The 27,394-nt window shown below is 39.3% G+C and overlaps 1 protein-coding gene across 2 annotated transcripts in view; it reads right to left on the bottom strand.

The window, feature by feature from the left end:
* Dlc1 (DLC1 Rho GTPase activating protein) overlaps window positions 1-27,394 on the bottom strand; it is a 323,702-nt gene that overhangs the window by 227,328 nt on the left and 68,980 nt on the right. For both annotated transcript variants that reach the window (XM_057752361.1, XM_057752364.1), the window contains exons 2-3: window positions 23,209-23,358; window positions 19,452-19,589 (exon numbers count right to left, since the gene is read on the bottom strand). In XM_057752361.1, the coding sequence (XP_057608344.1) occupies window positions 19,452-19,589; window positions 23,209-23,358 (288 nt within the window). The remainder of the gene's footprint in view (window positions 1-19,451; window positions 19,590-23,208; window positions 23,359-27,394) is intronic.

The following is a 27,394-nucleotide window of genomic DNA, read 5'->3' as shown; positions in this document are numbered from 1 at the left end:
TCCAGTGTCCCAGAGAGGCCTTTGCAGATTGCCCTGTCAAAAGCTTGGCTGCCTTGTGTCTATTTTCTCTGGTATATACTTCCGTTTCTCTCTTTTCAGAAGGCATGGTGTTCTCTATTCAGTGTGTGGGATTAGCGTCGGTCTTAGGCATCGTGGCGAACCCATACTTTCATGTAGAACCTAAACATTAACCAGACCATTTTACTAGTAATTCTAAGTCCTAACCATGTTAGAATCTATAGCAACAGCCTGCGCAGCTAACCTGCAACCCCATGTTTCACTTGGGTTTCTTTGTCAGTAGGGGATTTGTTCCTGGGAATACCCGCCGCTGAGGTATTCCTGAGTGGTCAGCAATGTGTTCTCTAAGCAAGCCTGTAAGAATTCAGCATATGTTATCCACGAAAGGAACACTAAGCATTCATATTTTCTCTTAGACTTCTTGAGAACTAGGAAGCCACTAAGTATACAATTATCCCCACTTGATGGATTAACATACCGAACCTTAGATAATCAATTGGCCCAGGACCATAAGGCTGGTGACGGAAGTGAGGAGGCACCCTAGCTCTTCTTCGAACACACATCCCTCTTTCTGTTTTAGTAAAGGCCAGGAGAGGCGAAGAATAAATGAATGCAAATTCTTTTGCTATGTCACAGAATCTAAGGTTAAAGTGTTTTCACATGTTCTCCCCATGAAACAAAAACAAAACAGCAAACGCAAGCAAACAGCAGCAACTATGAAAATTCCCTGTAGGAGACTCTCAGAATGTTGTTTTCCTACAGCCTTGCAGAAGCATCAAAACCCAAGCCTGGCAAGCATGCTCAAACATTTCTCAGTATTAGGCGATTGCAACATAGATTTTACTTGGAACCCATCACATTTGGCAGCAGAACTCCAACTTGAACACTCAAGAACAAAGCTGTGCGCTTGTGTGGCTTTGCTTTACTTGGCTAGAGGCAATCAGGTACAAAGGTACACACTCCCTTAACCCTTTCTGGGCTCCAAGAAGCTCTTTGAAAATGGAGAGGAATCCCTAAAGCGGGTCTTCGCTACTTAGGACTTGAGAGTTTCAGGGAGGTGCGTGTGTATACGCACACGCGTGATGGGGTGCTTGTGTGCATTTTGACCACACATCTGCTCCCATCCCCTTCCCTTTGCCACAGGAGCTGGCAGGCAGGATCTTGGAAAATATACCACTGGATCTTAGCTTCGGAGCAAAGAGACTGGCAAAAACAGGTTAGTGCAGGAAAACTTGTGGAGAGCACAGTGCTCTTAACCCCCAGACCTCTCTTCAGTGCCCACAGGAGAAGACTAAAACAGACAATAAGGTCAAGTTTCCTGCACCACCTTCTGGGATGACATGCTGACCTCTGCTGGAAGTCAGTGCACTGCTTCCTCCTCTGCTTTTCCCCTGCAGTCACATTGCCCTAAGATTCCACTCCTGTAATGCTACTCCTAACTCCTTTGTTCCATAGCCCTGAGTACCGGCACATGAGGAATCTCTACGCTTGCATAAATCCCTCTTTTGGACTAGGGACAGCTGAAATTGTCACATGCTATTAGGCTTTTTGGAAAACTTTTCAAGCATTTGTCAAAATCCACCAATCACCCTAATTTAACATAAACATTTTACATATTAAGAAAAAAATCTCATATTTCTAATTCATTTACTTATACTAATTATCCAAGACTCTTTCAATTTCCTAAATAATAATTGCCAAATTCCCCGTGTTTAAGGTGCCGCTCATATTTTATTAAGTATTAACTCTTGCCACATCTGGATGTAGATGATAAATTCGTGTCCAAAGATTTTCAACATTTGCTTCAGCCGGGACAAATGTCTCCACATTCTGATCTTAGAGTCAATTTGCATTACATTTCCTATAATCCTTAGCAAAGGAATTCCCCTTTCAATATCCATTTCACAGCCACAGTTCCCTTAAGGCTCCTCACAGAAGTCAAGCTAGTCCCCCATAGGGATCCTTCTGTCCACAAACTGTGAGAGAAATAACTCTGAGTGAGACTGATGCTATTTCCCCTCTGGAAGAGAAACGCTAGGCGGTAAGATGCAGAGTGAGGGGTAGCCCACTCCAGTCTGCTGGTATCTGGGGCTGTGTGTGATGAGCTGATGTATTCCTCCAGTGCCCTTTGACTCACAGCAAGCTCTCCTTGCGGAGGGATTCCTGGCTGCAGTTCATATTGATTTACTCTATTTCAAAAATGCTCTGGACGATGGGATCCTTCTACTGAAGATGTGATCAGGGCTCCCAAAATAAGGAACTGTGAAGCTTTATGGGGACCCGGGCCAGATCCTTCAGGTGTCACAGGTCTCATTTTCTTCCAGATCTGGGGAGCCTGCCTTCCTCAATTACCCACACACAGCACCTTCATTGTGTGGCCCTCATCAGCACCCTCTCCTTCTAGGCTTCCAGACGTGTGTCATTTCCACCGAATATTTAGGAGCACACAACTGCCAGAAGTGGGGAGACCGGAATGCAAGGCATGTCTCACCGAGGAGTAGAATTTTTTTTTTTTTTTTAGAAAATGACTCAACTGTTCATGGAAACGTCTACCTGCCAGTCCTATTCTCAAAAATAAATAAATATGAGGAGTCCCCGTGTGAGAGGCACACACAAACTCGGGATATTCGGTTCCATGAAGTCATTCACAGCAGGCCTGTCTGGAAAAACACTTTCATCTCCAGCAAAAAGAGGGAGGAGGGAAAAGACCATCAAGACAGCTTGAAAGACCAGGACTTTAAAATGCAGGGGGAATCAGGAAAAGCAGCCCTGTAGTCAGGTGAATTTGGATCAAACCCAGATCAGTCTCTATACTTCAGCTGAACGTGTGGAGATCACGGAAGCACAGACTTGCAAGGGAAACATCTCTACAGCTAGTCCGAATACTTGCTCAAACCCAGGTTTCCCATAGCCCCAGCATTCTCAGGGGGCAGCTAGAATACCTGGGTCCCGTAATGCTCTGCCCAAAGCAGGTCTGAGCTCATCTGCTTTACGTAGTCTGTGTACTTTAATTTATTCAGGACACACCTATTAAGCACCTACTACAGGCATGTGTGCACCTACTACAGGCAGTGTTGAAGCATGTTGACATAGTGATTCAGACATGGCTCTTGAGGTCAGGGAGCCAATAATCTCTGGATGGATTTTTGTAGGCTGCATAAGATGTAGAACCCTCTAGACCAATGTCTCTGCTTCTTGTCTGGGTCACAGGGTAATCAGCTGGAGTTCATGCCAGAAATCTTTTCCCTCTCTCCTGTGAAGCTTCTTCTGCAGGGCCACTTAATAATTGGTGCTATGCTATGATTGCTTTATTCTTGATTCCCATTCACATAGTCACTCTCAACCATGCATAAATACCCAGAGACCTGAACTGGGTGCTTAATATCTCTATCCCATTTTGCTGTGTGTAGATTTGTGCCTTGTAGATTTCAATGAACTTCAGATAAGCTCATTCTTTCTAGCCAACCTAATCATAAATATTTTCATAGTGTTATACATTCAACTTTCTTTTTCTGGTTTGGGAGCTTGACAAATAATAGATAAACAAATATCAAAGTTGTTTTTGCCAAAATTATCAAAGGGAGGTTTTTTTTCCCCTACTGCTATTTGTTCAACAAAATGGGCAATTTTTGTCCTTGTCTTATGCATATATTTTGTTTTGTTTCCTTCTAGCTTTTTAAAGTGGAAAGAATGCCTCCTAGCACCATGCTATCTCAGTTCTCTGCAGAGGCATATTCTTTTAATTTGGGGAACTCTGATTCCATTTTCTTGAAGGGTTCTCTCTCTCTCTCTCTCTCTCTCTCTCTCTCTCTCTCTCTCTCATTTTTTTAGGAGCTCTAGAAGAAACCTGAAAGTTACCTTAACTTCTTTCTCTTACAGACCGAAGATGACCTTCTTGTTCCTATTGTCCCCCACCCCCGAAAATTTAAATCTAGAGTGTCAACAATGTTTTTTCACCTTTGAGTTCTCCGCCTGGCCTGTTCTGTCCATCTGCTAACTGGCCCCATGCTCTTTGTCACTGCTTGTACCTGCAGGCTAGTCCCTACATACAAATGACCTTTGTCAGACATTACTTTAATAGTTGTAGAAAATTCTAAGGCAAGGGCTCAAAATCATTCTTTCTTTAATAACTGCTAATGAAGATCCAACTTTTACAGAGAGAAATGCGATCAGTGTAAATCCCTGGCTCTTTGTGGTTGTTCCCATACACAAGCATTAGCGTTGCTTGAGGGTTGGTGGTCAGTTTATCATATTTCAAGAAAACATCCAAACACATTCCTCTGGACTGATGGGGAGGACCACACATCTTTAGGCACCAACACAGGGTGGAAGCCCTACCCTCGGTGTTTCTGTTTGTCTCCCTTGAAACACTACTGCTTACTTGCTGACATCTGAATCTCTACAATTATATCAAACATGCTTCATTAATTTTTCTCATATTCTCAATGTGCCACCAACAGAGGAAAGTTAGCTGAGGTAAACAAGATGTTTATCTTATAGGAACAAGTCACACTTGCTCCGTTTATCACAAAACCTTTTATACTAATAGGAAAGGGGCTCTGTGGTGGACTATTGAGAAGCTAGAGAAGGAAATATCCCAGGAATGCATATATTTACATATTTCATTATGCGTTCTTTGAATATCCCTAATGAGACACGATAGTCAGGATATGTCTAGCACCATCCCAGACAGCCATCATGGGTGGGCCAAGTCCACACCAACTGGAAAGCATACCTTCTGAAAACTACAAGGGCAGCTGTACCCCAAATCCAAATAATGACCATTAAGAGGAGAACAAAGAAGGGTGACTGAATTATTAATCTTCCCCCTGTCTTCATCTCCTCAGACAATGGCTACATTCACCGATGCCATATTGAATACAATCAATTATTGTGGGGTTCCCCATGCCGATGAAAGACCTCTTCATCTTTCGGTTTCCCCTGAGGTAGAATATTCCAGTCTTTCTCAGACTTCAACTCAGTAAAATCGCTCCTTATCTTGTTCTAGGACGTGGCACACAATGATGTCTTTGCTGGGATGCTGCTATCCTCATTTTCTCCGTTAACCCAATTGTCTTGGTTAGGTAATTTTTCAATTGTTGGTGTGTTTCTCCTTCATACAGAAAACACAAGAATGTGAATCAGCTCAGAGAAAAACTGGTCGCAGGATTTAAGCAGCACAAAAATGTAATGTGTAGAGTGGTCAGTTCACTAGAAGGATTTTTATGTCTTACTCACAAGAAATACATTGACTACATAAATGGAGACAGAAAAGTATCCTAGAGGGATCACTGTTATTGGTTAGGAGAGTTACATCCATAGACTTATTGAACCTTTATGAATCTCTTTAAAAAGGGTTAGTTTAATTATTTTAACAAAAATGAAAAGGATTTTAAAACAGACTCAGTAAAATCCCAAGTGAGAGAATACACAAAACCTGTACATTTTGCATTCATAAATAAAGCCTACCTTCCTTCAGAAAATATCAGGAATGATTTGTAAATGTCTATTGCTGCGTTTTATGAAAACGGCATAATTTCTACTGTTTTTCAAAAATATAATCTAAGTGCAGTACTACAATAGAACAGAATGAAATGGAAAAGGCATGACTAAAAGGAAAACTCTCGACATGTAAAGTGGTAGTTTCTGTATAAAAAGGCATGCATGGGAATCAGAGAACTTTGTTTCTGTGTTGAAATTAGCCCTGGTGCCATTTGTCTCAGTTTAGAAGAGAACTGCAAGGTCATTGGTTGTGCAGTTTGTTGTGGACTTTGTGCGGGGGAGTAGGGGACCCAGCCCCTGACATAGCTGGGTAAAGGTTAGGCTGAGTCCATTCAAAATTCTTTCAATTTTCTTTCTAAACAGGAAGTTTCAGTGACTCTTCCACCAGCAGTATTGTACACAACGAGTATTAAATGATAATTTATGCACTTAGTAACTTGTCCACTACTCTAATTCAAAGAATGCAAAGTGCTTGTTGCTTTTTATGGAGTAATTAATTCATTGGAGTACTGGGTAATAAAGTGGGGGAAGAATGGGAAATATAGTTAACATCAGCTGCAAAGTATCAGGGAATAATTATATCCTGGCTATCAGGGCCTGAAAAGGTTTAAACTCCACTGCTTTCATTCCTGCTCCAAGACAAAGCACCCAACCTGGGAATGTTTGTCTACATTCTTAGCATCTTCCAACTGAAAGAGAATGGGCAGTGACGTTTCCTGTGCATTACAGAGTCTTTCATATTGCATTGAACATTCTTCAACAATGCTTGCAAACTTGTTTTCCTCAGTGACAGGGAAAGTGTGGGATGCCGCAGGTGGATGGGGCCAAATTCCTAGGATTTGCCACAGACAAGCATCTTCCTTCCTGTATTTGTCTAAGCCTGTGCTTCCTGGAGCACTGGCTCGGCAGTGTGTGAAAGCAGGGCTGATGTCTGGAACCACACGCAGTTGTGAAGTTCAGTGCCTCTTCCTCTAGGCCAATGGTTCTCAACCTTCTTAGTGCTGCCACCCTTTAATACGGTTCCTCATGTTGTGGGGACGCCAACCATAAAATTAATTTTGCTGCTGTGTCATAAGCATAATTTTGCGACTGTTATGAATTGTAATGCAAACATCTGTGTTTTCTGATGGCCTTTGACGACGTTTAGGAAAGGCTGTTTGACCTCCACCGGGTTATGAACCGATGTTCTGAATCTCTGTCCAGGGCTCCTTTAATCTTTAGTCTTTGGATATGGAGAAAGAAATGGCTATCATAGAACATGTGAGAGCCGAGGGTTAGCAGCGTTCAGGGACTGGGAAGGTAGATGTGTTTGGTGCATGTGGGCTTAGGGACGAGCCATGTGTTTTATGGAGTCACAGTTATCAATGGGAGGGTGAGAATTTATCACACTGGCTGCACTTTTCATCTTTCCAAAGCTTTGAAGAAACAGCATCCTGCTTTGGTCTGTGTAAGTCTTGTGCATGATGAAAGGTAAACCAGGCACTTTCAAGCCAAATTCAGTCCAAAAACTTGGTAGAAGAATCCCGCCAGTGAGCGTCATTGTAGGAAGTCTCTTCGCCTGTTCAGTCTTGATGACTCACCATTTGGGGAGGACTGCAGGTCTCAGAAGATTACAAATATAACAGAAGAAAGAGAAAAACTCAGGGGAAATGATCAGTCACAGAAGCTAAAGTGGCTAAGGAGTGGCTCAAAGGCTTCCCACACTTGTATTACGACTTGCTAGGCTTTGGGGTACAGCATAGATTTCTAAGGCTTACCCAGAGAGAGCTACTAGTTTGCAGGTACAGTCCCAAGTTTGGAACAGAATCTTGCTTCTCTCTGAATGCTTTGTGCCTTACATGTGGTGAGATCAAAATTTTGTTCGACAAACAGATAAAATGAAATCACACGTGAGGAAGTACTTGGTGTACACGCAGACTCAGCCAATGAAATGGCATACTGTTTTTTAAAAAAACCCAGAGGAATTATAATATGAACAGCTGTGTGGCAAGAGGAAAACTGTCAGGTATGAGAGACTTTTTTGAAAGGAGGACATTTATGTGCTAAGCATTTTTATAAAAGACTAGAACAAGAATTTTGAAAAGGAGGTGGAGGTGTGTAGAAATAGCAGCAAACTAATACTAAATCAATATGCTCATTTATTCTATGAATTCTTAGACGTATGAAAAAAAAGTCACATATTTCCAAAGGTCTTATCTGTCCCCTGGTTTTCATTTTCTGTGCAATACACACTCGTGTGTCATGATGAGTTCTGGAGTTTCCCCTGTGAATTCAACTTCATACACTTCTAGAGAAATCATTTCAATCTATCTATCCTTGAGACATCGAATGACATACTCAACAGGGTCATTCCTAACCATAAAACTGTGCAGAAAGCAAATTTAATTCTAGTGTGATATTTGCACGCATGAAGTGATTCAGTTTGACCAGAAGATGGCAGCATTCAGAAAGGAACAAGTACAACCAGCCTGCAAGGTCTGGAATTAAGTTAGTGAGGCAGGAAGGGATTAAATGTTTCAGAATTTCCCCCTGAACACCAGTGAAGTGAAACAACATTACTGTGACCTGTAAAACACTTGATTATAAAAAAACGCAAGAACTCAAGAAGGTTCTTTGGTGGAAAGTAGATGCACATACATCTTACAGGTGTTATTGTTTTATTGGCTTATGAACCTTGAAAAATTATGTATTATTCTTAAGTACATTTAAAGATCAGCCAACTGATTGCATGCATTTTTTTTTATTTTTAACAATACTGAAAGTCTCTCATCAGCCCAAAAGAGAAACAGAACCTTCTTTATGTACCCAGGTTACACAATGTTAATCAATTTAATTGACCTAGAACCTATAGCTCCAGTCTTTGCAAAGTTTCTTGCAATTCACACAGCAAATGGAGTTACACATAATTCACCATAATGTTGTTTCCTGTGTGAAACTTGAAAGTAATTACGAGACAACCCACACTGAAGGCAACGGTAATGAAAAATTGGAATAGCTTAAGTTGTATGCTTTTTGGGTTTAAATACACGCAGTCAGTTTTTTTTCCTGGTTACATGACAATATTTTAATGACAAATATTTGTAGGTATTCTGCAAGAAAACATTATAATTAATAATCTATCATTTCAAAAAGTTTAAGAAAAATGTTCTTTTCTCTTGAGTTTCGAATGCCACACACAGTATCCTTGGGGCCCATTCCTGCTGCACAGGCTGCTGATGTAAGACTCATCCCTCTGAGCCAGCCTGACCTAATTCTCTTCCTCGCTGCCGATTGGGCCATGTGAGAGTCACTAAGATACTTAGCACTAAAATATCTATCATCTCAGGAACCCGCGGAAGCTCCTAGCTCTGAACCCAAACTGAACTCGCCGTGAGCCCTGTTCCTCATCTCTGTGCGCAAGACTGTTTAACCAGGACGAAAGGAGTGATATGAGCCCTCCTTAGAGTGGACAGAAATCAGATGTGCAATGGACAGATAATTATGTCACACGTCACACAAATGAAGAACGTGTCAGGCTGGGTGTGTAATGGACACTTTTTAGGCTGCCATTTGAAAGGTGAAACAGGAGGTGTTGCAAGCTGGTGCCCAGCCTGGGGCACATTCCGGGCTGGGTACAGCTCAGTGGGGGAAGGCTGGCTTCACGTGTGTAAAGCCTGGGGTTTGATCCCTTGCATTGCCCCTTTCTGTCAGTCCAGGCAAATGGATGAATGATGTAATTATTATTCCTGGAGTAATACTATGACCAGTTTTAAACCAGCCACTGCACTTTTTTTAAAAAATTGTATCCACATTTGATATGTGTAATAGTTTCACCTATAAGTCAATGTATAAATATCATCTGATAAGCACGTGCTGTGATTTACTGTTTTTAGGAAACTTTAATATATTTTCTCCCTCTTTTGCAACTGTCACTCACCATACATCTTTGGAATGCCTGCACTTATTTCTACTGTTCTTTGCTTACAGTTTTGGTGAATGCCAAATAGCACCACGACCTTGAGGCTCTAATGCTCCCCACAAGTGTCATACCATTGATGGCAGCAACCCGGCAAGCATTCTTACATTCTTATCTCCAGCTCAGGACACAGAGCTGTGCAAACTTAAAGCTGTGCCCAAACCTGAAGACGGCAGGTTTAACATGGAAGTTAATTGTGAGGTAGATTAAACTGGGACTTGAGAACATAGGTGGAGGCAATGAATTGTAGAATAACGTCTTCTTATCCCCTTTAAGGATACAATAGAGTCAGGAATCAGGGTTGGGCTATAGCCCACGGGTAGCGCACTTGGCTATCAGACAGGCGGTCCTATGTTCAGTCTCTAGTATAAACACACAGAACCATTTGTGACATAGGAAATTCAGTTTTTAGTGTCAGTAAATGAAGCCCTGCTGGCACAAAGCTACATCCGTTCCTTTGTACTGGAGATGGAGCTCACGGCTGGGAAGCTAAAGGCACCAGACTCGTTCCTTAGTATAGGGAAGAAAAAGAGTATCTGATTATCTGGGAAAAATGGCTCTAAAGTAAGATTTAAAAACAAACCAACACTTTAAAATTAACTCTTTCCCTGATAGGAAGGGTTTGTAGGGTTTTGGTCCTCATTTAAAGGCTGACAGAAGAAATTAAAAGGAAAATTGTAGTTAAGGTCATCTTGATGAGTGTCGGTGCAGTGTGAGGAACACAGGACCGGGGTTTGCTTTGGGACATAGGTGGTAAGGAGCTAAAGGATGGTCAGAGCCTGGCATCTGGCAGGATAAAAGCGATGTTGAGCTCTTTCACAGACCACTGTATCCTCAGTGACCTGTCCAGAAAACCAGAGCTACGACCAGACCTCAGACAAGACAAATTAGAGTGTCAGATATAGTCCTTGTGGCTGTGTCAGAAGTAAAGTGACCTACAAAGATGGAGGCACAAAGGCCACGTTAAGAGAACTAGAGATGAAGTCACCAATGCTATCGCTAACTGCCTCAGGCACAGATGCCCTGTGTAATCCCCCGAACATCTCCTGGGGACTGGTTTGCTGATCGGGAGAACGGGATAGACAACATGGCTTTCAAAGCTTGTGTATTCAAGACTAACAGCTCTTGATTGGTCTGGTCAGTGCTAGGTTTGAGGAACATTCAGTTACCTCATAGAGAAATGCATGTGGCGAGATTTACCAAGTACAGAAGTGAGTCATTTTGGAAATGGATGCTCTAGATTATCTGGTACCCAGCAGCAACCTCCCAAGAGACTACACCATAGAACTGTGTGACCCATCTGGTCCTGAATTTGTCAATCTTCAAGCCAGGACACAAGATGGATAATGTTCTTCTACCCCACAAAATTAGGAGTAACGACTTGTAACATCGCCATATAATTAAAACAGCCTTCATTACCAGGAATTCAGTGCCTCTTTAAGACCCCAAACAAAATAAAGTCTTACAAAGCAGCAAAGGATGAGAGAAACTGTCAGCAGGAGGCAGTGATGTTGAGGGACCAGAGGAGGATGCCAGTAAAACGTCAAACAGTATGACGGGCATGTTAGTATATGCTAAAAGCTCAAAGAGAGCTGAATCCTGTGTCGTTTGTCAAAGCAAATTCTTCTTGGATCTTGGTAAAAGTTCAGAGACGTTGTTGCCTGTAGTGATGTAGAAAGTAGGGAATATACCCAGCCAGCTTAGGGACATAGCCAAGGGGATTTCCAGGAGATGGCTGCATGCTTTGGAAATCACTGTCTGTTATTTATACTAACATGAAAGGCAAGAGGGAAACCAGAGTGGGGCTTCTTAAACTCTTCCCATCTGGGCCATTTAGTACCTGAAACATCTTCATATGGCCCCAGATATATATAAGAGGCAGACAAACCAAACAGTTACTGATAATAGATCATAAAACTGCTTCAAAGCAATAGTTTGATATCCATATACTACTGGTCATTGTAAAGAGGAAAGCAACTTACACAATAGTGAGCAAGGCACGCCCGTTTGCTCTTGCTGAGTATTTCATATCGCAGGACACAGGGCGTCTTCACAACTTTTCAGAGTTGATTATGTGTGTTGTATGGTTTATGCATATGTGCACAAGTGTGAGTATACATGGGTGTATGAGCCATATGCAAACATGCTGATGCTGGTTTCTTCCTCTGTTTCCCTCTACACCATTCCCTCAAGATGAAGTCTTTATCCTTAGCAGAATAGTGGTAGGCAGGAAAACTAAACTGAATCCTAGGAGAAAAAAAGGCGGAGTCAATGGGAAGTCATGTAGCTGCTGGAATTCTGTCTGGTAAGCCACAGCCACGTGGCGATACACAGATTAATAGAAATGGGTTAATATAAGATATAAGAGCTAGCTAGAAAGACACTTTAGCTATTGTCCAAACAGTATCACAAATAATATAGCTTCTGTGTGTTTATTCCGGGTCTGAGTGGCTGGGGAACAAACAAGCAGCCTCCACCAATAATCTCTGGTTATAGGTGCATCTCTGTAGTACTGTTGCTTGTAAAATTGAGACTTGTGAAGATTGTTTCTTGACCTAATGAAATATACACAGTTCACACTGCTCCCCCTTTCTTGACCTGTCTTTTAGTTTGGAGGGTTTTCTCCCTATCACCTTATGCCAAGACCAATGCCAACCAAGCAGGAAAGGAAGAAAGACGCTTTTGTTAACCCACAACATCCATCAGTGGTGTAATTCGGAGTTTGGTATTAACCAGGGCGTGAATGCACAAGTTGGACTCCGTCTTGACAAACTGAAACTCCAAGATGTAAAGTGAAAAGTTGTGTGTGAGAAGGAACCAGTGGAGGCCATGAACACACAAGTCCATGCCAGCTTGTCCTGTGTCCCTTGGAAACCCACCGGAAACTGTTGGCATTTCTTACAGCTCACACACAGAGTGGGAGAATTTTGAATTGATTTTAAATATAAAAGTAGCTGAAAAATGTGCTTCTCAAAACCTACATTAGTAAGCGACATATTTAATTATTATTTGCAAATCCAAAATATGTAAGTGGAATCCACGATGGTTTTAAATTGTAGAATTTAAATTGCAAGCAATTTCTCATAATGATCAATGACTAATTTCATGTCTAGGAACATTTTTTTAGCTCTCTGTTGGAATAGTTTCTCTTTCAACAAAGCTACAAATTCTGTTCTGTTTTTCTTTTTCATAAACAATAATGATTTTCATGGACTAAGGCAAATATTTCTTTCAAATTCCACATGCTTTACATTATTGCATAACTATGTCAGAACAGAATCGCCACATTAAAAAACCCCAACATCAAAGGCATTTTAATAAGATGATGGCATTTTTGGTTGAAATTGTAAACTGTACTAATTCAAATTTCTTGATGTTTGAGATGTCTAAATAACCTTTCTTTAAAACTATGAATGTTGGGTGATGAAATGGTTCAGCGGGAAAAGACTCTCCATCAAGCCCAGTGACCTGAGCTTGGTCCTCAGAACCCACATGGTGGAAGAAGGGAACTCGCTTCTGAAAGTTGCTCTTTAACCTTCCATGCTCACCTAGGCACACATAGCATACACACTGAGTGCACATACCTGAACACACGATTTTGTGTGTTACTTCTTTCAGTATACTATTTTCTTAGTGTATGAAAACTAATACTGTGTGACATTATGAAATGATAGCTAAATTGCAGGCAGTTTTTAATGTTATCATAACCTTATCCTGGAAGAGTTCAGTAAAAGGGGTACTTGCTGCTGTCATGTGCAGAGATGTATTTGGGATGCTACTACATGAAATTACCAGTCTTGTTAAAAAGTCTACATGATAATAGCTAACATAAGACATGTCATGTTGTATAACCAAATATAGATATTGCTAAACTAGATTGGGTTTTAAGATTAAAATTTTCTTCTGTGGAACTTGCTTTTCTCTTGTGTGCTTGTCAGTTTAATCTCTCCTTCTTTGATCTGTGCACTGTAGACAACAAGAATGTCTATTCCTGGACTGTTCTGAGGCAATAAATTTGAGTAGCAATTTGTGGTTATATGAAAATGGCTAAAATATAAATTGGAGAACAACATAGCATGGATCATATCTTTTTAAGTGAAAAAAGAAAAGAAGATTATTCTAGTCAGTTAGTTAATGTATGTGTGTGTGTATGTGCAAAATGTGTGTACCCATTTGTGTGTGTGAATGTGGCCATGGCTCCAATGCAGAGGTCAGAGGACAACCTTGGGGTCCTCTTCCAGATGTTCGAGATGTTCCAGATGTTTGAGATGAGATAGGGTCTCCTTATTGTTTATTCACTGTATACATCAGGTTGGCTGGCCTACAGCTTCTAGAAATTCTCCCATCTTCACCTCCAACTTTGTATAAGTTTTGTTATTATAGATGCCCATTCTATGTGTTAGATTTTTATGTGGGTTCTAGATTTTTAACTCAGGGTTTTATACTTGAAGGGCAATCACTTTTACCTACAGAGCCATCTTCCCAGCCACTTATTTGTTTGTTTGTTTGGTTGTTTATGAGACAGTTTTTCTATGTAGCCCAGGCTTCCTTTGAACTCACCTTTTTCCTGCCTCAGCCTCTTAAGTGCTGGGATTACTGGCACACATTCCCTTGCCTGTATTAAGATAGTGTTTTTAGCTGGGCAGTCGTGACTCATGCCTTTTAATCCCAGCACTTAGGAAGCAGAGGCAGTGAATCTCCATGAGTTCAAGGCCAGCCTGGTCTACAAGAGCTAATTTAGGACAGCTAGGGCTGTTACACAGAGAAACCCTGTCTCAAAAACAAAAAAAATATAGTGTTTTTAAGTGTTTCTAATTTTAATAGAATACATTTTAATAAAAAGTGGGTCGATGAAACGACCCAGTGGTGTCAAAAGAAGAAAGGTATGGTTAATAAGTATTTTAAAAGTATCTAACATGCTGGAGTGATAGTTGAGAGATTAAGAACTATTGTTCTTGCCGAGGACCTGAATTTGGTTCCCAGCAGCCACATAAAAGGGCTTACAACTGTCATTTGAATACAGTTTCAGAGAATCCAACTCCCTTTGGCTTTACACCTCCCACATATAAATAAAACAATCCTTAAAAAGTGCCTAACATCCATAGCCATCAACGAGATGCAAATTCAAACCACCTTGAATCCCATGTCTCCTAACTCAGAACCGCTATCAACAAGGAAATTGACGGGAACATTTGGCTAGTATGTGGGAACAAAGGAAGACTGATTCTACAGTGTTGGGATGAAAACCAGTGCAGTCATTCTGGAGATCAACATGGAGGTTTCTCAAACATTTAAAACTAAAGCTACCAGATGATTTAACTGTACCACTCCTGGGCATCCTCCCAAACTCCCAGTTTACTGCAGAGATACACATATTATACTCATGTTATTGCTGTACATTTCATAATAGCAAAGAAGAGGAACCAGCCTAGTTGGCCATCAACAGACGAAGGGATAATAAAATTGTGGTCCATGTACACAATAGATTTCCCTAAGTTTTAAAGAAAAATGAAAATTTCAGGAAATTGGAACAGATCTAAGAAGTATTCTATTAAGCAAAGCCACCCAAATTCAGAGAAAACAAAAGCATAAAACCAAACTTGTTCTCTACCATATGGAGATCCTAACTTGTGGTACCTATGGCCATGTATGTGATTATATGCATATGTGTGTATGTATGTGTAAAAACACATGTGAGTAAAGCTTTCCAACTAGAAAGGAGGCCAAGGGAAGGTTAGAAGTGGTGTTGAGAGAGCAGGGTGGGAAGCAGAAAGAGGGCATAAGGACCCGGGGGGCATGAGATGGGGGAATGATACAAGGTCTGGGAAGGGATACAGGCAGAAAAATCAACCACAATGAATTTGTTTGAAAAACACCACAATAAAACTTAATACTTTGCAAGTGAATTACAAAACACAAACTAACAAAAGATCAATTAATGAAATAAGAGTGAGAAACGAACAAACCCAACCAATCAATGAAGCAGCATTAGATATATTACACATATTCACCACCCCTCCTTTACCTCCAAACATGAATAACCTTTAGAGAGAACTACATTGACAAGTGAATGTCAGACTGGGATGGTTATTATCTGATTTTATCATGACATCAGTGGGAAAAGGAATAGGGAATATGAACTGTCCTCCCATTTGACCTCAGAGTGAACAGCTGTGCTTTGGGATCACGACAGGCAATTTTCCCTCTACTAAAACCTCAAATTAAGCAACGGTCACCAAAGCAGTTAAAATATTAATGTTGGCCATGCATTGGCCATCTAGAAATAAGCATGGACACACAGAGTGGCACACACTTTTAAGGCTTTAATATGACCATCTCCTTTCAGTTTTGGGGAGGGTCTGTTCTAAAGCTTTCTTCAAAGGAGTCAGGTATATGACCAGGTGGGTATCGTCCTGCCTACCCTCAGTTCCCACCCCTCCATGAGTTGATGCTTTTCACATGGTCTATTTTTATCTTTACTTGAGTCATAATCAAAATCCTGGAGATAGAGTTCAGCTCACTGAATTGGAGCAGTTGTTACTGCCTTGACCTGAAGGAACCTATAGATGGCCTTTTCATTCCACAGCGGTTACAAATACTTAAGGTTAATTATTTCTCCTTTTTGTGATATCCCTAATTACAGGATGGCTGTTAACCCCAGTACACAGTCCATGCTGGTGGATTCCCAGGGTCCCCTAGGTTGTTTGGGATGTACTGATTAATTCCAAAGGATTCTAGCTCCTTTCACCATTATCAGGATCTTTGTGGCACCAGGCAACTCAGAAACTCCTTGCTGGGAGATGAACACAAACCACTATCTCAGATTCCCAGTCTTGCTGCTGTTTTCAGTTATTCTGCACAGTACAATTGTACAGTGATTCTGCTCCCCCAGTTACACATTTTATAAATAAGACAACTTCTTGTCCTGTTATCTGAGTCTTAGCCTTTTTTTTTTAAAATAAAATCACAGATCTGCATTTTAAACATCCTTAAGGTAAATATCATCATCATCATCATCATCATCATCATCATCATCACCACCACCAACAGCAGCAACAAAAAAGGTTTGAAAAAGAGAAAACTGAGATAGTTTCCAGGGACAAAGTATTGGTTCTCACTTTCACTATTATTGTTTACATAGTCCTGGATATCTTAGCCAGGATTAGGCAAGAGAAAGAAACAAAGGAAAACCAGTCAAGGAAGAAAACGTGAAGTTATCCTTCTTTGAGGACGACATGATTGTTTATGGAGAAAACAGTATAAACTCCACTGAAAATGTTTAGAATTAATAATTCGGTGAAGATCTTCAACATAAAATCAACAAACATTTTTATGTATCAGTAATAAATGACTGATTTTTTTAAAGAAAATCTTCCTGAAGAGAGATGAAGGCTATACTTCTTTTTGGGTATAATGATAGAAATTAAAATTTAGTTAAGGTTTATGCTAGTTTAATAAAGTGGTGGTTGTAGGTTGCTCTCCAAGATTCATAACTTCATTAGCTTTGGGCAGTTGGTTAGGTGGTCAGTAACAGGCTCGTAGTTTCCATTATAGAGCTGTTAGCTACCAGTAGGGTGTATGCCACTATTGAACACTTAGGATTATCATGCATATTAGTTCTTATTGTGATGTATAGGCCTCATATATGGGTAGGATTGTTGGTGAAATATCATTTAGAACAGTCTTATCCAACGTCTCACAGAGATACATTACTCAGAAATAAATTTTACTGAAGAAGTAAATGAGGGCTAGCAACTCGACACATGGGGTAAAGTTAACAATCTGAGTTCAATACCTAGAACATAATGGGCAGAAGGAAAGAACTGAGTTGTGCAACCTGTCTTCTGACCTCCATTCGTGTGCATATGCACACACCCACACAAACAGACAAATAAATGTAATTTAAAAATCGAAAGACAAAACTAAAAGCTCTCCACAGTGAAAATTTAAAAACAATGGAAAAATTATGAGCTTACATACAAGAAAACAGACTCATCTTATTCTCATCAACTCAAAATATTGCTACAATATTCATCTGGGTCCCAGTTGGTATATCTATTTGGGAAGGATCAGGAGGTGTGGCCTTGTTGAAGGAGATGTGTCCCTAGGGGTGGGCTTTGAGGCTTCAAAACCCAAGTCATTCACAGTTAGCTCTCCCTGCCTTATGGTTGTTGTCTCAACACATAGGGTCTCAGACAAATGTCGATATGGTGATTTGATCATGGTACATCAAATTATTATAGTATACCTCACAAATAAGCATACTTGTCAAACAAAGCCTTAGAAAAAAATGTAAAATGAATTTATGAATGGCTGCAAGCACCACTTGCTTTTAATCATATAATTTTCAGACAAATGGAGAACCATGTGACAGGAGAATCCACAATCCAGACCCCAGCATCACCCTGTCTCTTAGAATTTGTCTTGACCTGAGTGGATTTCACATGGGCATACAACTTTGCAAGACTCTAGATTTCTACAGATAAGAAAACCCATTAATCCCAATTTTAGTACATTTTATTCCATAAATGCTGTACTTTCATCAAAACATAAGCTGAATAAATCCCACCAGATTGAACCATCAGAACCTAAAGATTCAAACATTTTCATGTAACATCTTTACATTAAATTATACATGAAGGAGTTAAGTCACTGAAGACACGACGACAGCGTGACAGGGCTCTACGGTATGTTAAAGAATCTCTGTAAAATGGTAAGTCAAGAGTGTTTATCATCAAGTAAAAGAACAACATTCTGTTAGAGTCTACCTATTAGCAATGCTACTATTGACAGTTTTTTTTACTGTATCCTAAACCGGCATTATGCATGTCTTTTATTCCCTGCACATATAGCACTCTCAAAACACTGAAGCATTTTTTTGCATTTTACTGTTTAAGTACCTACCTGCTTTGATAAAATAGAAACCATTTAAAGATGTGGGTAATATATTATTCCTCTGAGCCTTTTCCCCCCCAATTTGGCATAGTACATGGTATGTAGTAGATATTCAGTGTTTATCATCAAATAATCCAGACATAAATGATAACAGGCAATTTAACTCCTACCTATGTAAATTGTAAATAGTAAGGACAGGCTCATCTACTATGCCAACAGTATGTTTTGAGTCTCTTTAAATCCCAGTAAATCTACCACATCTTAAGTTCAGAGTATTCTTTTGGTCCCATTTTAGAACTGCTTTTATTTTAAAGACAGGAAAACAAACAGTCCAAACTCATTTTTTCTGTGTTAAGCTAACATGGGGATTAAAAAAATAATACAGCTCTGTGATTTTCACCCAACCAGGGGAGGCTATTTTGGAACTGTGTGGACTTTAGATATTTGAAGCAGTAATTACTTCCCCCATAAATGTTACCTTTTAGAGTCAAATACTATTTTCCCACTGCACTTCACATTTTCCTTAAAGGAAAACATGTTTTATTCAGAGTTGACTGTGCTGTGTTCCTGTGTGTGGAAAGTCTCCTTTCCATTTGTGTAGATGGCTTTGTAAGGTCCGCCAATCAAGGCAGCTAGGAGAATAATTTACACCCCATTAAATATTAGGCCTTACATTTTCTACATCATTGAATACCCACAAAATATGATGAGCATTTATACATCTGTACTTATGCATATTATTATATCATCTCAGACAACATTTTATCCATCCATCCATCAACAAAGCTTAGAGATTTTCTAATGACTATGTGGTGTGATCAGGGTAACAACACCCGAGAACTCACCTCCACATTTTATATTCTTAGCTGTTTAAAGTTCTGCAACAGAATTCATGGAACATATTTTGCATAATTATGGATTCAGAGCTTTCTTTAGTGAACTATATATTTTTTTTAGAGTAATGCTATACTAAGTTGATGCCGATAAGAGTCCAACAGTCTTCTTTCCACACTGAACAGCGCACTACCCATGCTTACCTCATGTTCAACAACATTGACTGTATGTTTTTTTTACAACTTACCATTGCCTTGGGTTTGGTTCCAGAAATGCTCTCTGGAGCGGACCATGAATCGGTGGAGTCAGTGTTAGAAGACAGAGTCACCTGCGTCTGATTTACTGAGATACTATCTGTCCCACTTTCAGATCCTGATTCCAGGTCCTGTTAAAGAATGAATGCATGGCCATAAAAAAGGCACAGGGTGCCCCTACATGCTCACTTCCTCCCACCAGCAGTCCTCCCTCCTATGTGACTTCCTGTAACTCACAGCATCCCAGAGGCAAAAAGATTAGGTGCCTTCCAGACTTCCTTGCAAGGTCTTGTTGAATGCACATGAAAACCATCTTTCCAGTCTTAGCTCACCATGTAAGTAGTGCTTTTCACTATGAAATTACAAACTATCGACAGTATTGAAACTCATTTTCCGCAGATGGGATGTAATATGAGGTAGTTAACATGTAAATGAGTAAGAATAGTGATACTGCTTTCTTTAAGCAGTGTGTCTGTGTGTCCATCTGTTCATACAGGGCTATGTGAAGTACAAAATTCTAACCAAATTTCTTGTGCTTGAAATGACTTCAGGTTAGACTATTTTATGACTTTCCATAGAAGACAAAAACCATGTTTTCTTCTAAATAAAATATGACTTGTTTGAATTTCAAGTTGAATTAATATGAAATGGATACCAGCAAAAAAACAGGTAGTTTATAAACATTAAATATATAGCCATGAGTAATAATTCATTTAATTTACCTTTTTATAAATAGCATGGGTATTGTGCATTTAATTTGCCCATCCATGATGTAATGAGGTAGTTAAAAGGGTAATCTTTTATTTTCTAACCACACAATAATAAGTATCAGGTGACCCAGATACTGTAAAGATTGAAAAGTAGTTTTGATACTTGGAGATGTGTACTATTTATGTCTTGTTTATTGTCTTATATGAGTGTTGAAGGAAACAGAAGAGACTCAACAAAGGCCAAGCATATTCTGCGCTAGATCCATGCATTTCTGCTTATGTATGTTTTTTCTTCTGTCTCCCTAACCAGCTGTTAGTTAAATAGTTCATCTTTGTGTGTTCCTCTCTCTCTGACATGAGCCTACCATTAGACAGTTTTCTTATGGTCTTAGGTAGGCAGTTATAAAGCTGAGATCCAAATGGACCTTCAGTCACTAATATTTGTAATGCTTTTGCTAACCTAATTTGCTTTATTTCAACTGATGATAAACTGAGATCTTAGAAACAGATGTTATGTTTATAGTGGCAACAAATATGGTAATAATTATGGTTATAGTCCATGAGATAGTTTATGAAATACTAAAGTCCAATTTACGACTTATGTAGAAGTGCAAATCATAGATATAGACAAATGACTCAATCATCATGTATATTAACTCACGTGTTTGGTTTATCTTTACTGCATAAAACCCAGAGGACAGGGGGTAGCTTACTTTTTGAAATAAAGTTTAAAAACATGGTGTTTTGTAGAAATCTCTACTGTGGTTTTCTATTTAATATATGGGGACTGAGAAATGTTGGCTGGAGAGAGAAGAGTGAGATTAAAAAGTGTGCAAAATTATAGCAAATCACCCCCCAAAACTTAAAAAAAATAAAGTATAAGCCTGGTGGTGGTGGCACATGCTTTTAATCCCAGCACCTGGGAGGCAGAGACAGGTGCATCTCTGTGAGTTTGAGGCCAGCATGTTCTACAAGATCTAGTTCCAGGACAGGCCAAAACTACAGAGAAACCCTGTCTCAGAAAACTACTACTACTAATAATAATAATAAATAAATAATTACTAAAACATACATCAGACACCATAAATGGCAAGGAGGTACCAAGTCCTAGGGCCTCATGAAAAATAAGATATTTCTGCCTTTAAAAGTGCTAGAGAAAAAATGAGTGTGAAATTTTTGTCCTCTCTACATACATCAATCAAATTAAAGCATCTCTTCCTGTAGGCTGTTAGGACATTGCTTTGACTGCATTTCTTTCATTTAGGTCCCCTTTCTCTTTGCTAAAATGAAACTAGGTGCAAGCAACTAACAGCATTGGGGGGGAAGAAATAGGTTTTTGTCCTAAATTGTTTCTTATATACAATTCACTAAAAAGAAAATAAGTGCAATGAATCTTGAAGGATAAAAAGTTTCTGATTACCAAAAACGAATATTTCATTTTTACCAGCTTTCGAGATTGAAATCTAGTTTCATATCAATTGGATGATTGTTATGTTGGCTGTTGTTCTAGAGATATCAGCTTCTCATTGTAGCCTGGTTGAATGCTGTAGCCCTGGATTGTGCCCAGCTGGGTTTATTTCTGTGCCAACTCTGGCACATGCAATCTTCAACGTCTTACATCTTTCTCATATCGCAACATTATGGGGAATATGTGTGGTGATATATATGAAAAACATTGAGTATCATCCACATGGTGCTAGCCCTTGCTCCTTTACCTCAGAATCAATAGTGAAACTGTATTAAGTAAGAAACTAGTTACAAAAGAACTCTGCTTCACTAGGTCCTTAAAGCTGCCTATGTGATATTTTACATTTTGTATCTCACGTAAATATCAATTTCTTGATTCAGTTCATTTATTATTGTGCAATGCAAATTTTTGTTTAATAGAAAAGGGATGAGGCTTAATTATAGTTAAACTCTATGCTATATATGCTAGTTCTACCCAAACCAAGCCACTTAACATGGAGTTATTAATAAATATGTAAAGGGTAGAGTCAAATTTAGGAACTGTTCTTTCTAAATTTTATTTTGAGTTTTGGAATCACATTGGAGCATCTTGTCATATAAACTTAATGGGATAAAATTCTCACTTTTCTCCTAATTATTTTTCTGAGTATATTTTAGACTACAAAGAAGTCATCCTCGAGTGAATTATTTTTCACAGTATACACAAGTAGTTCACCTGTATCTATGTATCCATCTCCCATCCATCCATCCACCCATCCATCCACCCATCCATCCTCCCATCCAACCACTCATCCATCTACTCATCCATCCACCCGCCCAACCATCCACCCATCCATCCGTTCATCTATCCATATAGAAAATACTTTTAATACATGCTTTTGTTCATGCAGTGTAAGATTATAGAATAAGAATTTCTGTCTTAGAAATAATTGGTTGTAACTGGAAAAACTGGAAAAATTATTTATCCAGATAGACATAGTATTTAATGATTGTATTATGTTGTGGAAGAATAACAAATATAGTCATATTTGCAAACTACTACAGCGAAGAGGGTTTAATCCCCAGGAAGTAGAGTTTCCTAAGGCCATTTTGTTTCCTTTTTAATGTTAAGTTTTGTTATTACCCATGTGTCTGTGGACTCTCTGTGTGATGTATAGAAACCATTGAGTGATCTCTGGGGTGTTCTGTTTCATTTATCAGTAGATGCCATTATCAAAGATGTTTCACTAATAAGAAAGACCATATGAGATATGAGGAACTATTCTAACTGGGCTTGAAGGGCACAGATCTGTAATTTTAGCTTCTTGAGCAGCGAAGGCAGGAGGGTAGTAAGTTCAAGGTCAGCTGAGGCTATATTGTGAGTATAACGATAGCCTGACCAACATATTAAGTCCATGCCTCAAAGTAGAAACAGGACTGACGATACAGTGAAGTGGAAGATTGCTTGCCTGGTGTGAGTCAGACCTAAGTGTCATCCCCAGTTTCTGGACAAAAAAAAAGCTAAACAAACACTAATAACAAATAGCAAAACAGACACAGAGAGGCACTACTCCACTAGGAGAAAGAGGCTCACAGGGACGTGCCGTCGCAGGTTCGTCGGGGTGCTGGATGGGGAAGAGGCAGCGCTGAGAGCGGTCTCGATGTCTTGGTCTAGTTGGTCCAGTTTCATAATTAGCAGCACCATGGAGTCCAGCCGCGGCCTGTCTCGATCGTCCCTTGTGTCCTGAGGAACAGAACATGCTGTTACTGAATCTGAAAGGCCATTTAAAAAAAAAAAGAATAAAAGTTCCCTGTTCTTCAGAGTGATAAAAAAAAAAAAAAAAAAAAAAAACCACTGGCTAATGGGCGGTCCTTTATTTGACAGGGAAGAGAAGGTCTTGTCTGGGTCATCAATGGGCCCTTCATGGAGGAGAGAGGCTCATCTTTTGCATTTTACATGAATATTCAACACATGAAACAGAAGTAGAGTCATTACAAGTACATGTGCACATTTCCAACTTCCTAATGAACTATTATTGGGAGATTTATTTGTAGCAGTCCTTTTAGAGTACAAATTTATTGTTTGTGATTCTAATAATTGTGAGATTGTACTTATGAATGCATGTGACAAAATATTTGCACCACGATATCTTTTGACATATTGAAATACTCGGAGAATGTGAAGTTAGGGAAGCCTTTGTCTTGTGTGTTGGATAGTTCTCTGCATGAAACAGTTACCTGCTTCCGATTCCAGCTGTGGCAGGGCCAAGATGCCTTATAAATCTCTTTTAATTCTTCCACACACTTGAAAACAGGCTTGTATGACAGCTCTCTCTCTCTCTCTCTCTCTCTCTCTCACACACACACACACACACAAATGACTAGTGCTTTTTTTTAATCTTAACTACTCGGGAATTTAGACATAGATTTGGAAAGAATTTGACTTAAACAGACACTAAAGATTCTACTGTCCTTATAAAATTACTTAGACTTAACTCTGCAGTTCCTGTGTGGTCAAATGAAGTCAGTATCAGAATCCTCAATGTCCTGTGCTAAGCAAAGAGTCTGGGCTGGGTAATAACAAAGAGAAGATACGACACAGGTACCTTCTTTAGAAAGACAGTTTATTGGGAGACGCAATGGAGTTAGGCCCAGTTCTTTCAGTGTTAAGCATCACCCAAGACTCAGACTGCCAATTTCCCACATCTCTGTGAAACTTGTTTGAAGAGAATCAACTTTAAAAGGAAAGCTCATGGCCAAACTGAAGGGGGGGAAACAAGGTTATAATGAGCCCCGGATATGTCTACAGAGGATGCTATGCTTGGGTTTTGCTTTGGCAACAATTATTACTAAATGATGGACGTAATAAACATGACTCTCACTTTTTGTCTTGTTTGGAACTCTCCTCTCCTCTCTTCTCTCTCCTTTTTCCCCTCTCTTCTTCTCTTTTCTCCTCTTCTCTCCTGTTCCCTCCCCTCTCCTTTCCTTCCATCTCCTCTCTCCTCTCACTCCTGTCTTTTATCTGTATGTGTGGTGTGTGTACTCGTTAATATGGATGCATACATACGTTGTGTGTGAGGGTACATGTGTACATGTGTGTAGCTATGTATGGAAGCCTAAGATGGACATTGGATATCTTTACAGCCTCTCCACCTTTGTTGAGACCTGGTGTTTCACTGAATATGAAGCACAGCAGTTTTGGTAAGCAGACTGGCTGATGAACCTTACAGGTCCACCTGTCTCTGTATTCCTGACGTGGGGTTACAGAATTTTGCTGTCATCCCTGGTTTTTACATGCTCTGTGGATCTGAACCCTGGTCCCGAAGTTCATGTGGCTGGCACTGCTTACCAACGGAGCCACCTTTCTAACCCTAGGCATTGATTTTAGTCCCTTTACATTTCTTAGCTCCTCCAAGGACCAGGGACACCATGAGTTAATCTAATTCTATAGGCGTATTCCTTAAACAAGAATCTAATTCTATAGGCATATTTCTTTAAAAGCCAAAATAGATTGTTTTTAATACAGGGCACAATCTTTCAGAGGGTAAATAAATGTTTTATTAACTTAAATTTATCAGAGTCTCCTTGAGTTCTTTTCTAGTTAGAGAGATAAGTTGACAGGAGCGATTGAGGGAAAAAATGGTGCATTTTAGTTTACAATCCATCAGCAGGAAGTCAAGGCATCAGGACTCTGAAGCAGATAGTCATATTCACCCACAGTCAAGAACAGAGGGTGGTCAATTAGTGCACACATGCCAGTAATCAGAGTACTTTCTTTACTGTTACACAGTATAGGATCTTTGCCTAGGGAATGCTGCTACCCATAGTGGGCATGTCTTCTTGTCTCAATGAGCTTCATCAAGATGATCTCCCACACATGCCCAGAGTCCCTTCTTTCAGGGGAGTTTTGTCAAATTGATGGTTTGTAAACCATCACTTGAGCTAATATTAGATAAATCATTTGTTCCTTTTTCTTCATTCTTGAGAATGTTATACACAATAAAATATCACAACATCCAAATCCATTCCCCATATTATCCACAGCACTTCCCATTACTAATTTCATATATTTCTGTTTGTTTTTCCTTGTTTTGAGACAAGGTCTCATTATATAGCCCTGTCTGGTCTGTTACTCAAAAACCCACCTGTGTTTGCATCCCTAGGGACTGATAGGATTAAGGGCATGTGCAATCTTGCTCTTTTTATTAATTTTTAATTTTATTTTTGATAATGGACTCAGTCAAGTTACTAATAATCATATATACACAGGTGTAGAGCCATTTTTGAAAATAAACTTTCCTTAGTTTAAAAACTTAATATGACATAAAAAGGCTACTTCTTTTTTCCCATAAAAGCAGATTAACTTTGAAATTAAATTGAGATTTTTGGAATCTACTAATTTATTCTGGAAACCATGCAGCTCTTATAATTTGATTTAGTCTCATTGTCCCTTTCTTCAGGAACATTTAATGACTGACAGAAAATCACCAATTTTATTGTGCTTAAAAGTGTCCATATTTGCAAGAAAGAAATCTTAACATTTATATTTTATTCAATAATAATATAGAACTTTGTTATATACAAAGCAGTTATTTTCACAGTGAAAAATCCTGCTTATAACCTGAAATAACATTCTGGAAATATTACAGATCATTGCATCAAATTTACCTACAAGTTCTCAAAAAAAAAAAAAAGAAAGAAAGAAAAAGAAAAGTCTTATTACTGAGTTATCCAATCCCTTAATCACTGTTCAGATTTGTTCCTTATATATTTCCCTTCTATTCTGAGCCAAAGATAGATTTGGGAAGGTGAAGATTTGTGCATCTTTGTGTCCATATGTGGCTTTCATTGGCAGTCAGTTGTAATATTCTCCAGGACAAAGATTCAAATTTTCTACCTAGCAGAAATGGAATTAAGTTATACACCACAGAAGCAACACATTTTCAGGAAAAGTGGTGAGATCAATACAGCCAAGATATACTAACACGCAAGCCTTGGAAAATAAAAGCTGATATTTTTTCCAGCTCCTAAGTTAAAGCTGGATCCAGCAGTACATCCGCAACCCATCAGCGATGGGCTCAGAAACAATTTGTCTTTGAATGAACCGGACACTGAGATTATACTCTAAAAATATGTTCTATATTCATTGGCTGAGCATCAAATTATTTCAGTGATCTGCCCAAAGGATAAAACCAAACAGCCTTGCCCTCTGATGCTCTCTTAGACAATGAGTCCCATTTCTTTCCTCTCTCCTCCATGCATACCTCCTCGCTCACCATCCATTACTGTCTCTCTGAAATGTCAGGAGCTTTTATGCCACGCATACATAAAACCTCCCCCAAATAGAGTGATTAAAAATCCGATGCTTTGTATAAATATCCTTATATTTAATTTTAAAGCTCAAGCTTTAATGTCTCATGAAGTTTTGCTTTTTCATATATCCCGGGCCAGACTCCAGCAAATAGTTTATGCCTGAAAATACAAGAGTGCATTGCGGACTCTGGACTTTTTCATGTCTTCAATGGAGATTTAACTTCATTCCTTTACTATTGTTCATGAAGAAGAATTTTATTACATGAAATTATTTACTCATGAGTCCAAGATTTCTATAACTTCACTCCCTCGATTCAAGGCCAATGTGATAAATTTGCCTCCACACATCTATCTTTCCTTTTTTATTATGATGACAGCTGTTTTAAGTCAAACATCATTAAAGGGGCTGAATATCCATCGGCAGAATAGAGAAGACTCCTGTTGTCTTGAATGCTTTAGTCAGCCCC

The sequence above is a fragment of the Chionomys nivalis genome, chromosome 20, assembly GCF_950005125.1.
Source record: "Chionomys nivalis chromosome 20, mChiNiv1.1, whole genome shotgun sequence".
Classification (NCBI taxonomy): domain Eukaryota; kingdom Metazoa; phylum Chordata; class Mammalia; order Rodentia; family Cricetidae; genus Chionomys; species Chionomys nivalis.
This window is presented reverse-complemented; position numbering and strand designations above follow the sequence as displayed.